General features: G+C 38.0%; 1 protein-coding gene across 1 annotated transcript; it reads left to right on the forward strand.

Moving 5' to 3' along the window:
* The first annotated feature begins 3,314 nt into the window (after positions 1-3,314).
* On the forward strand, positions 3,315-12,603 carry LOC133540255 (nucleoporin NUP42-like). The gene is made up of 9 exons (XM_061882848.1): positions 3,315-3,726; positions 6,781-6,839; positions 6,954-6,997; positions 7,069-7,173; positions 7,281-7,375; positions 7,463-7,521; positions 7,600-7,668; positions 8,529-8,628; positions 11,889-12,603. The coding sequence occupies exons 1-9, from the start codon at positions 3,594-3,596 to the stop codon at positions 12,341-12,343; spliced, it is 1,119 nt and encodes a 372-aa protein (XP_061738832.1). The 5' UTR covers positions 3,315-3,593; the 3' UTR covers positions 12,344-12,603.
* Positions 12,604-14,374: the final 1,771 nt, after the last annotated feature.

Below are 14,374 nucleotides of genomic sequence, written 5' to 3' on the forward strand. Positions count from 1 at the left end.
TGTCTCATCTGTTGAGAGAACATCACATAGTTAATGAGGTATTAAGATCAATCTTTTTTCATACACATACAACCAGTCCACAATGATGGAAATTATATTTTCAAATGTGTTTTCTTTCCTCACTTGTCTGTTTAAAAAAATATTTGTCTTTATTTGGTATTTGTATATGTTAATATTGAATGTATGCCACAATGTGGGACTATTAATTTTCTTTCCTCTATCTACTTTAAGTTTACACCAGAGTCTACCCGAACCCAAGGGCGTGGAATTGGGTAGGGACGCTAGGGACACGACCCTACCAATATCCAGTCGTTGCTGTGTATCCATCCATCCATCCATTTTCTACCGCTTATTCCCTTTCAGGGTCGCGGGGGGCGCTGGCGTAGTCACTATCAATACAAGCGCTGCCCGTAATGTTTAGTCAATGATTATGGCACAGAAAGGGTTAAATGTCGGTCTCTGCTAGAAGTCCCGCCTCTAACCAAAATATCGCTCGCTGATTGGTTGCCAGTTTCATGCTAACTTACGTGTGATTGGCTGTCCCCGCTGTCACTCCTTCTGCTTGTAAAAGCTAGCCTACATGCTAGTTGCTAGCGATCTGAAGAGAGGCAGTGCAACTGTTAGTGTAAGTTGTAAGTAAGTGTAAGTTGTAAGTTGTAAGTAAGTGTAAGTTGGCAACATGTTCGGCATTTGTTGTTCCTGGCACACGGTAGCTAGATGGATTTTAATATCAGTGCTGTGATTCACATTGTGTTTGTGTGCGTGTGTTTTGAAGGATGTCAATTAAAAGAAAACTGGATATAAGAGACTTCTTTAGGAGTCAAACTGTAAGTTACTTCAAGGGTGTATAGAGGCTCAACAATATTGAGGCTCAACAATATTGAATAATTAAACAATATATCACTCCAGTCACGCCCCTTAGAGTCTATAATGAGCATATACCATGGACTGGAGTGATATATTGGTTTTATAAAACGGTTACAAATAAAGGCATTATGAAATAGGAATACTCAATAAATTTAATGTAGTTTTATTCAACCAGAAATACATACTATCCAATAAAATAGCCTCACTGTGGAAAAAATAGTCCCACCTATCCAGACGTTAGTTCTAAATTAGCACTGCATCTCATCTTTTCCTCCGCTTTTTGTCAGGTGAAAGTCAATGCTCAGTGCCCTTTACCATTGTTAACCCTCCCCGGAGGTGAAAGTTAACCTTAAACATGTGAATTCAACTACTTTAGTCCGTTTTTTAACATCGTAAAAACATCAGCTGTCTTTTACTACGGACTGCAACAGTCCGTTGTCATGGATACATGACAACAAGTTCCATTCATACCAGTCATACGTGCCTGAGGCAGAGTGACAGCCTACGCTGTGATAAGGCTTTAGAATAGTAGCCGTGCTCAATATTTAAAACACGGTCTACAGCCAATCAGATCGCCGGATTTCACCTTTCCGTTTTATTTTTTAAATTATTTGTTAGTTTCATGTATTTGTGTACAAGTGAGCAACGGTTTGAAAATACCAATGAACAAAACTGTGTGGTGGAAATACAATAAAAACTCACGAGATTATCATTTTTAAGGAGACTTAAAACATGGCTTAGAACCACCATGACACAAGTGAGACTGAACAGTCTTGCTGTGTGCCATGTCCATCAGGGAAAACTGGACAATACTGACCTGAGAGAAATCTGCCAGCAGTTAATTTCTGTGACAGACCGGCGGAGGCATGTGTTTGGCTCTTTCAAATAGGAACAACCAGTGGACACTAATCTGCTTGTATTTGAGTATTAGTGACAAACATATTTACAGTACAAAAGCAGCAATAGAAAGAAGTAGATGAAGGGAAAAATTGTGAGTGATTTAAACACAAGTTGGGGAAAAGATTATCACAGTTCATTTATGTTTATTTATAATGTTTTATTGCATGAATGCATTTCTGTTGTTGTTGATGGACAGTAGGCTATGTTAATTGACAGTATGATGCACAGTTGCACTACAGCCATACACTAAAGAGTAAAGATGAGAACTCTTCCAAGTTGTCTCCTTTGCTTTCATTTTGGTTGCTTTACCCTATAACATCTGCATGACGTGAAATTATGATTGGTGGTTTAGACGTTCTGGATTTCACTACACTAAACAACACCTTAAAGGTTAATTGGATAAGACACTATTTGAAAGATCTTACCTCAATTTGGAACTTCATTTCTCATCATGTATTTTCTAATCTTGGAGGCCTAAAATTGTTGTTATTGTGTAACTACAACATTGATAGAATTTCCCTTTTCTCTTTCAAACTTCCACAAACTACCCCTTCTGGCATGGTCTCTTCTCTACAAGCACAATTTCTCACTATACGAAATACTTCATTTGGAACAATAAAGACATATGTTACAAAAGGGAATCTCGTTTCCTCAACAATTGATTCAATAATGGTATTATTTTAGTGACTCAGCTTTTCAATAAAGAGGGTAAACTTTTTAATAATGGTATTATTTTAGTGACTCAGCTTTTCAATAAAGAGGGTAAACTTTTTAATTAGCAATAATTTCTTAACCGTTTTAAGGTCCCTGTGACTCCCAAACAATTTGCCATTGTCTTTGATGCCATTCCATGTGGTGTTGATATGTTGTACAGGGCTTACTCATTTCATCTTTCTGCTGTTACAATTGTGAATGATCCACTTGACACTCCTGTAGGGAAACTTTGTTTTAATCAGAAACATAACAGAAAAATTTGTAGTTTATTCCAAAATGATTGTGTGTCTGTCTCCTATATAATTGCGCGCTGGAATAATGTTGTGAATGACATCTGCTGGTTCAAAACTTGGTCTCTTCCTAACAGGTATTTACTTACCAACAAAGTTAAAGAGATTTCTTTCTAAATCATTCATGGTTGTTGCCCTGTAAAGACTGTGGTGGGTAGATAGAAGAAGGACATTGATGTTACCTGCACCTTATGTAACATGCATCCAGGGACTGTTTACTACCTATTTTGGACTTGGGAAAGCACTCGATCACTATAGCAGGCATCTGTCCTTTCATCCTGTACAATATTTATGGCAAATGTTTGCTTTGTTTTAAAGATGTGCTCTATGGATATACACAGTATGAAAAAACAAAAACGAGCTTCAAATGGTTGCTGTGCTTAACCAATCATGGCACAGTTTAATCGGAGGTCACTCCCTAGTCACAAGAAGACGTGGGAAGGGGCGTGGCGAGCAGGGTTGCCAAATTGTGACCAATAGACCCTTTTACAGCAAACGTACGCGCGCCAATTCAGGTACCGAAAGTGAAGCAACGCTGATTTATAAACTCAGACAAGGTAGTGTAAGCTTAACACAAAGTTCAGAAACATATCATGGAACTGACGGGTTGTTGGTTTATTTTCTGTTGAGATGGAAAAACATGGCAACGAATGTAAGGGCACTATCAGCGGTGACGTCACAGAAGTGTCAAAATTGACATCGACGGAAAAGACGACATTTTGGCGCATGCGCGGTCTGATAGAGTTGACAGGTGGATAGTGGAGCAAGTAGGAGCGTCAAGACAAGCTGACGGTTAAGTTTAAAGCCATAAAAAGAGAAATCATGACCGTCTGTAAGTATTTCATGCAAGGACGTTGTCAATATGGTGTTAAATGCTGGAACGAGCACCCGGTTGGAGGAGGAGGAAGAGGCTATAACCGCTCTACCTCTCAACAGCACTCCAGAGGAGATACAGGTAAGATATGTTATGTGTATATAGTTGTATTTTAAAACAAATAGTTGGGTGCTTTTAAGTTCTGTGAATATTATAGTAATTCTTATTTTCGTTTAAAGAATGGGAATTGGAAGAACATAAAAAACAATTGGTTTATTTCAATGTAATTTTGTAATATGTAAATGTTCAATTGAACAACACATCTTTCTTTTTTTAGTGTCGAAAAACAATAAGTAGATCCAAAGACTGTTTGATTATCACTTTATAGTTCATATGGCAAAAATAAGAATCATCAGTTACTAAACTATTATAACGTAATTAACGGACGTCTTTTTCAAATTCGGGAACCGGAAGTTGCTGTTTAAATACACGACAGCTGATTGGCCTATATGGGGAAAGAAAACTGATTATCCGTTTGCGCATGCGCTAAAAGTCAGCAACTTCCGTTTTACAGGTTTAATTTTTTACAAGGGTTTGCAAATGTATCAACTAAACTCAAATAATCGACAACTACTCTTTTAAAATAACCATTTGTTATCCATCTAAATCGTACATTACTAATTGCCTAAATATTAGGTAGAAAACCTTAATGACAGAAAATGGTTTAAGAATACGTTTAGCAGGATAGAATGCAGCTGAGATAGACTCCATCAATCCCCGCTTCCGCCCGTGACCCCGAAGGGGACAAGCGGTAGGAAATGGATGGGTAGAATAAACATGTCTCAACTGCATGTTAAGACCAAAGACAATTTTTAAAACTGGGTTTGATATATACATATTACTTTCCATGCTTAAATCTCAAAATCAACTGACATAAGTCATTATATATATATTTTTACTTTTTATTTTTTTGCCCTTGTTGTCAAATCTGTCGCAAGCCGTAAAAAAAGTTAGCTGCGGACCGCAAATGGCTTCCGGGCCACACTTTGGACGCCTCTGCTTTTATATATATATATATATATATATATATATATATATATATATATATATATATTACTTTCCATGCTTAAATCTCAAAATCAACTTACATAAGTCATTAAATATATTTTTTATTTTTTTGCCCTTGTTGTCAAATCTGTCGCAGGCTGTAAAAAAAGTTAGCTGCGGACCGCAAATGGCTTCCGGGCCACACTTTGGACGCCTCTGCTTTAAAGTTTTTGAATATATTCTTTAGTTTCAAAAATACATTACCACTGACAATCAATTTGTTTTTAAAACGACTAACCAGTTAAAAGGATTTAAACTTGTATTTCTCGTTACTATAGAATTGGACAAGAATAACTTTAACCTATATAAATAAACAAACGAAACAATTGAATGGACTGGGTGGTTAAAAAAGAAAGTGTGTCCAGAAGGTCTGCTGTGGAGAGGTCCAGTGTCTTCAGCGATGGTGGGGGTGGGGGTCCAATGCATCTCTGATTTCACAGCGATCAAATGTATCACTGATTCATGTATTGTTTTATCTGCGCTTCTCTCGGATTATATCATTGACAGCTTCACCTGTTGGGACGTACACACAGAGTGGAAATCAAATGAATGCCCACCCTAGCAGGCCAGTTGCCACGCTAATGTGGGGAACGCCAAGGCTCGCTGTTTGCTCCACTGCCGTCACGTTATTCTCATGAGCAAATTGCAAAACACCTTGGCCTCATGGGCGTCTCTGACGGGCTTTTTGCACTTTTCAGAAGCCGCAGAAATGAGAACGGCCGGCGGCTTTTCTTCCGGCAGCTTCTTTGCCGGCGGAAGCGTCTTCATTGACTTTTGAGGCATGAAGGCTGGCGGCTTTTCGGGGTGGCTGGTGAGGTATACACATATGAATCCAGTGTTGTTATTTTTATTCTTCCCAGCAGAGTGTTAGCAGGGCATTCGGTGCGGGCGGCATGCAGGATGTCTTATTTTGAAAGGAGCAACAAAGGCCTGCATGACCAATGAAAGCCATGTTTAACACTCTGTCTGCTGCGTTTAAATGGGCGCTACACTTCATGTACGTTCCGTAATCTGTACAATAACCAATCTGTACAGCCATTGTTATTGTAAGAGCGAACACTAGCATTTTTTTTTGGTATAGTAACACATCGCGTTGTTCACAGAGACACTCACACTGCTACGGCATTAACAAGAGGCAAGCTAGCTTCTGCGTCAGCAGCTGAATTTCTTTTGAGTTTGTAATGCACAACACAATGTGATAGGACACATACAGGTTGTTTTTCTGATGATTTTCATATTGGTTATATGACATCTAAAATTAATTTTTAATTTTTTTTTAAATCTAGTTATTTGTTTTTTAATTCTCATTTTTGAAACACAAATTTAATGACCAAAAGACATGCTAATCAAGAAAAGTTAATTGTATTTCTATTGCTGCCATTTCAGAATCAGCATTATTGGCCACAAGCAATTTGACTTGGTAGACTGTTCTCAGTGTTTAATGGAACAATTGGTATTAACAGTTAACGAAAATATAGTCATTGACTTAGATAACTAACATGTGAGAGGCTAATAATTAACAAAATAAGTTATCTTAAGGCACTCTATAAATACAACAGGTCCAGAACTCGTCTCCTCGTTCATAAAACGAACCAACTGAAGCATTTAGGCTGCGTTCACACCGGGTTCAATGTCCAATTTACATTTTTTTTTTTGGTCAAATCCAGTCTTTTTAGTGGCCGTTCACATTACAAAAAAAAATTGATTTTTAATGTGAATGTTACCTGACGCGCTTGCAGACAAGACGTAGCGAGCACTTCAGTGTTTACAGAAGTAAAATTGGCTTCAGCTCTAGTTGGTCTCAGTACTGGCACATTTGTGACAATTTCAAGGGTTTTTTGTGATCGAATTCAACGTTTTCTGAACCAAAATTATTGCGCATGTGAGAATAAGAAAGAAGAGAAGAAGTATTTTGGCTCCCGCAGTTCTACGGGATAATTTGCTTCAATGTCTGCTTGAAGACCCGAGCGTGGGAGCGTTCACACTGAGGACACATCGCATTTATATCCACATATGAAAGAGTCCTGGGTAGAACATTAAGTATTTGGAATTGCACTGTTTACACTGACATTAAAAAATCTGATACAGGTCACATATGGGGAAAAAACTTGGAATTGACCTGCAGTGTGAACAAGACCAAGACGGAGGTGAAGGAAAACTCCCTCAAACAGAACCCAGGCTGTCTCGACTGTTTTGATAAAAACGCTCCAATGTCACTCCTGTGTTTGTTTCAGGGCATAGAAACAAGGTTCCGGTGAATCCCTCTCACCAAAAAGGAGGACATAGCCAGCAAGTGTCCTCCCGTGTGAGTAATCAGTGTGGTGGGAGAGGACACAGCTTGAAGAGCTCCGAATTTAGCGTCTCTTCTCAAAACAGTGTTTCGACACTGGGCATCAACCGCGGAGACGATGAACGGGGTGGAAGAGGAGGAAAAGGAGACAGAGGACCAGCACCAGGTGAAGAAGATGAAGAGCAAAAACTGTGAGTTGTCATTTTCCTCAACTATGAATCATGCAACAATGATGTAAAAGCACAAATTGCCCTCTGATGTCGTCCCCTAAAAATGTTAACATCCTTGTCCTTCTCAGGGAGATCATTCAGACTCAGAGTGACATGATGGTTTGGGAGACCTCAGACCAGTCGAGCTTTTCATGTTCTAGCGGCTCCAAGGCACTGTTTTCTGGTCGGTATCAAATACACGTGACATTTGTTTTCGTATTACGCCAGCAGATAAACATAATGTCTCTCCCCTCTCACCCCACCACTGTAGGGTTTGCAGACATATCTCCAGAAGAGCAGAGGTTTGAATATTACTCCACCGAGAGATACGTAAGTGTAGCCTTGAAAGTTGGAATCTTGAATTGGTGTGAAAAGTGTTTAATGCTTGGTCCTGGTCTACTTCTTTAGCTCGATCGCATCAGCTGGCTGCTCATTCAGTGGGGAGACCGAATGAATCAATCTACTCGTGCAGCTTTGGTGAGGCACACACAGTCACTCATATTGAATATTTATACTAGGGCTGTTTTGTTCTCAACATTTTCATAGTCAAATCTGATTCTTTAGAGTTTGCCCATTGTCCACGATTATGTGGGATGTTTTTATTTATTTATTTAAGAGGAACAAATCTAAGATATATAATAGTGTATACTGACTAGTCACTAGGTGTGACTAATGTCGCTAGGATGTTCTTTAGCACGTATATGTGAATATTCCAAAGTTAATAAAAGGTACATGTGAAAGGAACACCGTACTATATGAAAATGAACAATACAAAGATCTAATTCCACCTCACAAAAAGTCTTGACTGCAGTGTGTGAAGTACTCAGCTTTGACGCAGCACCTAGTGGACATCAAACTTAACCAAATAGAGGATGTAAAAGTATTAACAAAGTTTCCATACGTGAACCTGCAAAAGGATCATTACCTTTTTTAAGAGCAGAGTTAAGCCTGTGAGGCTAAGCGGTAGATTTGACATAATAAGAGGTGGCCGAAACACGGCCAGCTGATTTTAGAGACGTGATGTCACACCAGGAAGCAAGTGACAACCGAGATTAAGAGATATCTCTTACTTTCTGAAAACTATTTGTCTGCACAGAAGAATATTGTTGTAATATTTAAAGAAGACATGATGAAAACAATCAATGTTTCCTCCCAACACACCTGCTGCATGCGAAGCCCCGCAGGTATTAACTTAGCTTAAAAGCAGACGATTCAACTGCAAGGTTAATTGTCAAATCAGATTACTCCCACTCGAATATTCAAATATTTGAAGACAGCCCTAATTAATACATGTATTTATTTTTGATGCAGTACCTAATTGTTGGATAATTTCACAGATTGCAGAACTAAGATATCCAGCACCTCGGACCTCGTCAAGTGGCTTTGGCTCAGCACCTGCTGAATGTGGGTCCTCTTCCCTTGATGTTGGCAATAAAGGTAAGAGTTTACTTTTTCTAAGGGTCAGTTTCAGAAATTTCGTGAATGCATTCTTCAGGGTTTCTGCGGTTCGTTAAAAAGTAGACTTTGGCCAAAAAAGTAAATTAATTGAACGATAAAATGAACTTTTTAGCATTATAAATTCCAAGGTCTGATTTTTTTTCTTCGTTTCTGTCTTTCAAAATGGATACTAGCTGTCTCACTCTGTACATCGCTCTCAGCACCTGAGCACGCTTATTTGACAGCAGAATGAATTTGGTGAACCGAGTAAGCTTTTTGTCAGTCATCAACAATCTTTGTGTCGGTGTGAGCAGACGTAGCTGCTAGCTTACAGACAGAATACACGGACATTGCCTCGCCAGTGAGAAGCACTGCTAAGTAAGAACATTTAGGAGGAAAAAAATGATTGTAAGCCAAACATCTGTGTGTGGGAATATTTAATCTTCAAACTGCTTCAACACAGATGAATGAGCAAGTATGTCGTGATGGCATTGGAAATTAAAAAAAGACAACAAAAACACCTGATCCAGTTTTTTACCAATTGAGGAAAAACTGCACTTCAAGATGTTCAATATTGAAGTGCAATTTTTGATAACATAAATTAACAGTGTATTTTATTTTTTGTTTATTTACTTATTTAACATAATTGCGTTATTGGCCTTCCAATTAGACTGGTAGAAAGAAATACTACAGTGTGAAAAATGTTTGTTGCATTTAAAAGGGTTACTTGCATTATCATCAATCAAATATTACTTTAGTGCTTAATTTGGCTACAGTTAATGTCAACTTTGCAACATATGTCAAATTCTTACAAATGTGTTGATACAAGTTTAAAATTTTGGCTGGATACAATAACTATCGTAGTACAACATAGTTAACAGGCAAGGTTAAAATTTAGAGTTTTCATGTTCATACATAGCTCAGACTTACTTCCAAACACCGTCTACAGCACCAAGCCTTCTGGATAACACACCACGAGTTTACAAGTATTAATATATTTATTTAACCTTTATTCATCCAGAGTAAGTTAATTAAAATGACCATGGATATAGATCACTACCAACAGTTAACTAGAGCTCTTAAAGGGGAACTTCACTTTTTTTTGGCATTTTGCCTGTCGTACACAATCGTTATGAGAGACATGAACACAGTTTTTATTTTTAGGGTATTAAAGATAAAAAAATAGCTCATGGGAATCATCGTTGTAGCCTTCAAAGCCCTCTAAAACAACTTCAAAACACTCCAACATTTTAATAAACAAACTGCAAGTAAATGTAGATAATGTAGTAACAGACACGTTCATAACAGTATGTAATATGTACAATGTCAGAAAGTGTTTTAGTCTTACCTTATTCTGAAGCAGTTTTGAGATGTAAGATTACCTGTGCTCTTAATTTGGCGATCTAGTCTGAGACGTCATTTCCTGTTTGTAGCGTTTCTGCATAGTATGGGCTCTTGGGTGATTGTGTAAACAGCATTGTGTGCGTTCCTGACTAAAATGTAAGTATACGTCGAATATAGCACGGTTATTAATGCTAAAAGGCCTATAATGTGTCAGATGTATCCTTAACCGAGTGTTTGTTTGCAACAATGTTTCTGCTTGACGATATAATTCGCCAGCTCAACTTTCGCCCTGTTAATACTTCTTATTACACAGTAGTTACTCTATTCTATTACTAGATGGCGAGGCAGACCACGTTTAAAGCACTGTCTAAATCAACAGTGCTTATTTTTTGCATTCATCTCTAATGGACTTCATCTCAATGTACATTTCTTTGTATATTTGGTTTATAAGACATTGTAGAGCAGTGATCCCCAACCTTTTTGTATCCGCGGACAGGTCAACGCTTAATAATTTGTCCTGTGGCCCGGGTGAAGGGGTGGCAAGGGGTGGCGGGATGTCCTTTTTTTCTTTTTTTTTTCTTTTTTTTTTTCTTTGTCACGAAAAAGGGACGTTTTTGTCATGAAAAAGGGAGGTTTTTGTGGTTGGTGCACTAATTGTAAGTGTATATTGTGTTTTTTCTGTTGATTTAATAAAAAATAAAAAACTTTTTTTTTTTTTTTTTTTTTTTTTTAATAAAAATTAATAAAAAATTATTCTGTGGCCCGGTGGTTGGGGACCACTGTTGTAGAGTATATTATATTAGATATAATATTATACATATCCTGTTATATTATTGCATATTATATTGCCTAAATGTATCCTAATTGTTACGCTTGTGTGGCATTGTAATGCCGGATTCGGTCCTCCGTGGATGCGTCCGCAAGAACACAGCAAAAAGGTAAGAACTAAGGGATTTATTAAACAAAAGGAGCTTTGAACAAAAACACTGATACAAATAGAAAAGGCAAATAAAAGTGCTAGCATGGAAAGCTAGGACAAACAAACCGAAGCACAAAGGCACACAAAAGGAAACACAAAACACCTAGCGTGAAAGCTAGGAATAAAATAAAGCTTAGCGTGAGAGCTAGTGAAAACGAGAGTGAGAGACAAGTCGTCAACAGATGTATGTGAACAAACTAAGATCCGACAATCAGTGAACAGAAAATGCTGGCTTATAAACAGGTGGTGATTAGTAAAGACAGGTGTGCTGGAAAAGAGAGTAGCAGCTGAAACTAATGAGTGACCATGGAAACGAACAAAACAGGAACTAAGTATGTCAAACCGCAGAGTGATATAAAAATGGAACAAAAAATAACAATATGGTGATGATCCGACCATCGGATCACAACACTAATCATTCTTTGTATGTGTTCCTTTTAGATCACACACACACAGGCACATAGCCATACACACTTAAATCACACTTGTTCAACTTCAACATTAAAGAGTGCCTGAAAGCCTCTTACCGTATTTTGGGCATTTTAATCATTGCCGGACTAATTTCTAGCCAGCAAGAACGAGACGATTTTGACACGTTAGAATGCAAAAAAACATTTGTTTTCTTATCTTTCATGCTCGTGAACGAGAGGCAAAATTCCCCCCAAAAAGTTCAGTTCCACTTTAATGTGCAGAAGATACAAAAATTGCCAAAAAAAAAAGCCTGCAGAATCCTGAAAGACGGAATAAAAATATATATAATTAATTTTAAAACTGTAGGCCAATGATGCGAGCCAAAAAAATGGCCCTGGTGCAGCTCTTAGTCAGATGTTTGGTGAGCTCATCGTCCGTGGATGTTATATTTTTCTGATTTTGGAGGCTTTTTAGCGGTAGATGTGTAACGTACAAACATGTCATTCCTCATCTTGCTCTTCTTTAGGGTTTGAGGCCGAACCACCAGCCCAAGCAACTAATATCAGTTTAGCTTCTCCAGCGAGTGGATTAGGCTCTCCAGTGGCCCCAACATCTCCTCCAGGTTTCAGCAGTGCCATCCCAGCTGTGACACAACCGCCCTCTGGGTCTGACGCCACCCAGTCTACAAGTTCTGATGCACCTCCGGGCTACCCCTCCCCCCGCTCGTCCGGCGAAAAACTTGCGTCTCCATCTTCAGGGACAGGTTCCTCCTCCACAGCCGAGACCAACAAAGCGATGGAGAAGTCCGGCGCACCTGCAGGAAATTTGCCAGGACAGGTGCGTGCGGTGGAAACCTCAGGCGGTCTTTACTCCCTTGAGAGCGAGCTAACCCAGGAGGAGCTGGATCAGTTCAAAGCACAAAGGTTCACTTTGGGTCTGATTCCTCTGAAGCCGCCTCCTGCTGCAATGTTTGCTATTTAATGCTTACATTTATGTATTTATTTTTCATGAAAAGTTTTTATTCATTTAAATTAATGCACATATAGAAATATCTATAACAAACCCCTCACTCCCCACACTCCAAACAGTCCTTGGACAAATTAAATAAATGCACATAAAATAAAATAAAAAGTGAATGAAAAAAACTACATGAGTGTTCAAGCTTCTTATAGACAATGCTGGCTAAGTACACTAAATGTACACACATTATTACACGTCTTGAAAGGAGTAACTTGGTTACCAAACAGACAGAGTTGCTACTTAGTCATCAGGAAGTGGCTTCAGCTTATCGAAGTGGGAGATAAAGGGGCGCCACCTTGATTGGAACTTGTTTAAAGACCCTCTTAGATTGTATTTAATTTTTAAAGTTTGATGACGAGCATAATATCTTTCAGCCAACAACGATGAGAGGGGAGACTTGGGAGACTTACATTCAAAAAGTATTCTTCTCCGAGCTTGGAGAGATGAGAATGCAATAACATCTGCTCGCGGTCTTGAGTAGGCAGAAGGCACCATGCAGACTTTATTCTATCGATGGCCTTAGCCCACCAGTCATAAGTGAAATCCACGCTTCATTCTTTTTCCCATGCAACTCTAGCTTTGAGTACTGTTTTCTTACTGAGTGACATGAGACCGCTACATATCCGGGGTATGAGAGCTTTCTGAATTCAATTTAATTTCAACAAATCCTCCCAGGGCAAAGTGGGGAACAGTGAAGGAAACGGGGGATACCGAGTACTGTGACGTCCGAAAGAAGTTGCTCTATGTTGAACTTTTTTCTGGGGACAGGAAATGTGCAGTGTCCCACTAAAAGTTACAGTTTTAATATCCATCCATTTTTCCACCGCTTTTACCTGATATACACACACATTGCACAACAAAGGGAGTACCTTAAACACCAGTCATTGAAAAATATACAGTATTTAGTCTCACAAATACCAGAATCAGCTTTGAAGGCCAAGTAATTGTGACCATGTATCACTTCCTGGCCTGTTGATGTAAAGCAGGGGTGTCCAAACTTTTTCCACAGAGGGCCACACATGCGGGGGCCATTTTGATATTGTTCTTTTTCAAACCATAACAAAACAAATTGATTTTTTTTTTTTTTATCCTCAGGGCCCCTGGGGAGCATAGAGGGTCTCTGTCACTAAAATGTTAAAAATAAGTCAAATTATTATTATTATTTTTTGTCTAATGCTTACAGTAAATCTCTATATCAACATAAGGTTGATATAAAGTTAAAAAAAAAAAAGGTTTTATGCATTTTCTGTCAAAGACAACTTTTTTTTTTATAGTAAAACTGAAGTATGCAATATTTAGATAGATATATAGTACTTTATTGATTCCTTCAGGAGAGTTTCTTTATTTAGCAATTAAAGCCTTCAAAGATCAATAATGCAGGACACCATTGATTTTAATTATTTAATATTTTTGAGTAATCACAGTAAAAAGTAAAAAAAAATCCTACTTGATATATTTGAGATCCGAAAGGTTCCCCACTCATAAAGTGATACATTTTTATTAGTTGTTTTTTTTTACTTTTAACACTTAAATTTCAAGATCAACTTCCGATATATCTGTCGATTTTAAGTGTGAACTATTATTTTGTTTGTTTTATGCTCTTTTGTCCAAACTTTGATGTTTTTATACGACAACCACACAACATAAGCAATATTTTTTCCACATAAAACATTTTAAAGTGATAATTTTTAGGAAATAATTCATTGTAACATATATTATTTTTGTCCTTTTTTTTTTGGAGCAATGGAAAAAAATGAAAATAAAGACAAAAGGAACAAAAGAACTGCCTACATGGTAGCTTTGCGTCAACATTGACACTTTTTCTCATTAGATTTGACCTCATTCCACTTTTTTTAAATGTTTTTTTAATTTTTGCAATACTATTAATTTTGCCATTTTTGCAGAATGTGTGGCGGGCCGGTAAACGATTAGCTGTGGGCCACAAATGGCCCCCGGGCCGCACTTTGGACACCCCTGATGTAAAGTAACAAC

Source organism: Nerophis ophidion, linkage group LG21 (assembly GCF_033978795.1).
Source record: "Nerophis ophidion isolate RoL-2023_Sa linkage group LG21, RoL_Noph_v1.0, whole genome shotgun sequence".
Taxonomy (NCBI): Eukaryota; Metazoa; Chordata; class Actinopteri; order Syngnathiformes; family Syngnathidae; genus Nerophis; species Nerophis ophidion.

Bases quoted from the DNA above. Each gene is read 5' to 3' on its own strand.
- LOC133540255 (XM_061882848.1), top strand. From the start codon at position 3,594: ATGACCGTCTGTAAGTATTTCATGCAAGGACGTTGTCAATATGGTGTT. The intron at 3,727-6,780 runs GTAAGATATGTT...AATCTGATACAG, and splicing joins GCACTCCAGAGGAGATACAG to GTCACATATGGGGAAAAAAC. The intron at 7,376-7,462 runs GTCGGTATCAAA...CCACCACTGTAG, and splicing joins CTCCAAGGCACTGTTTTCTG to GGTTTGCAGACATATCTCCA.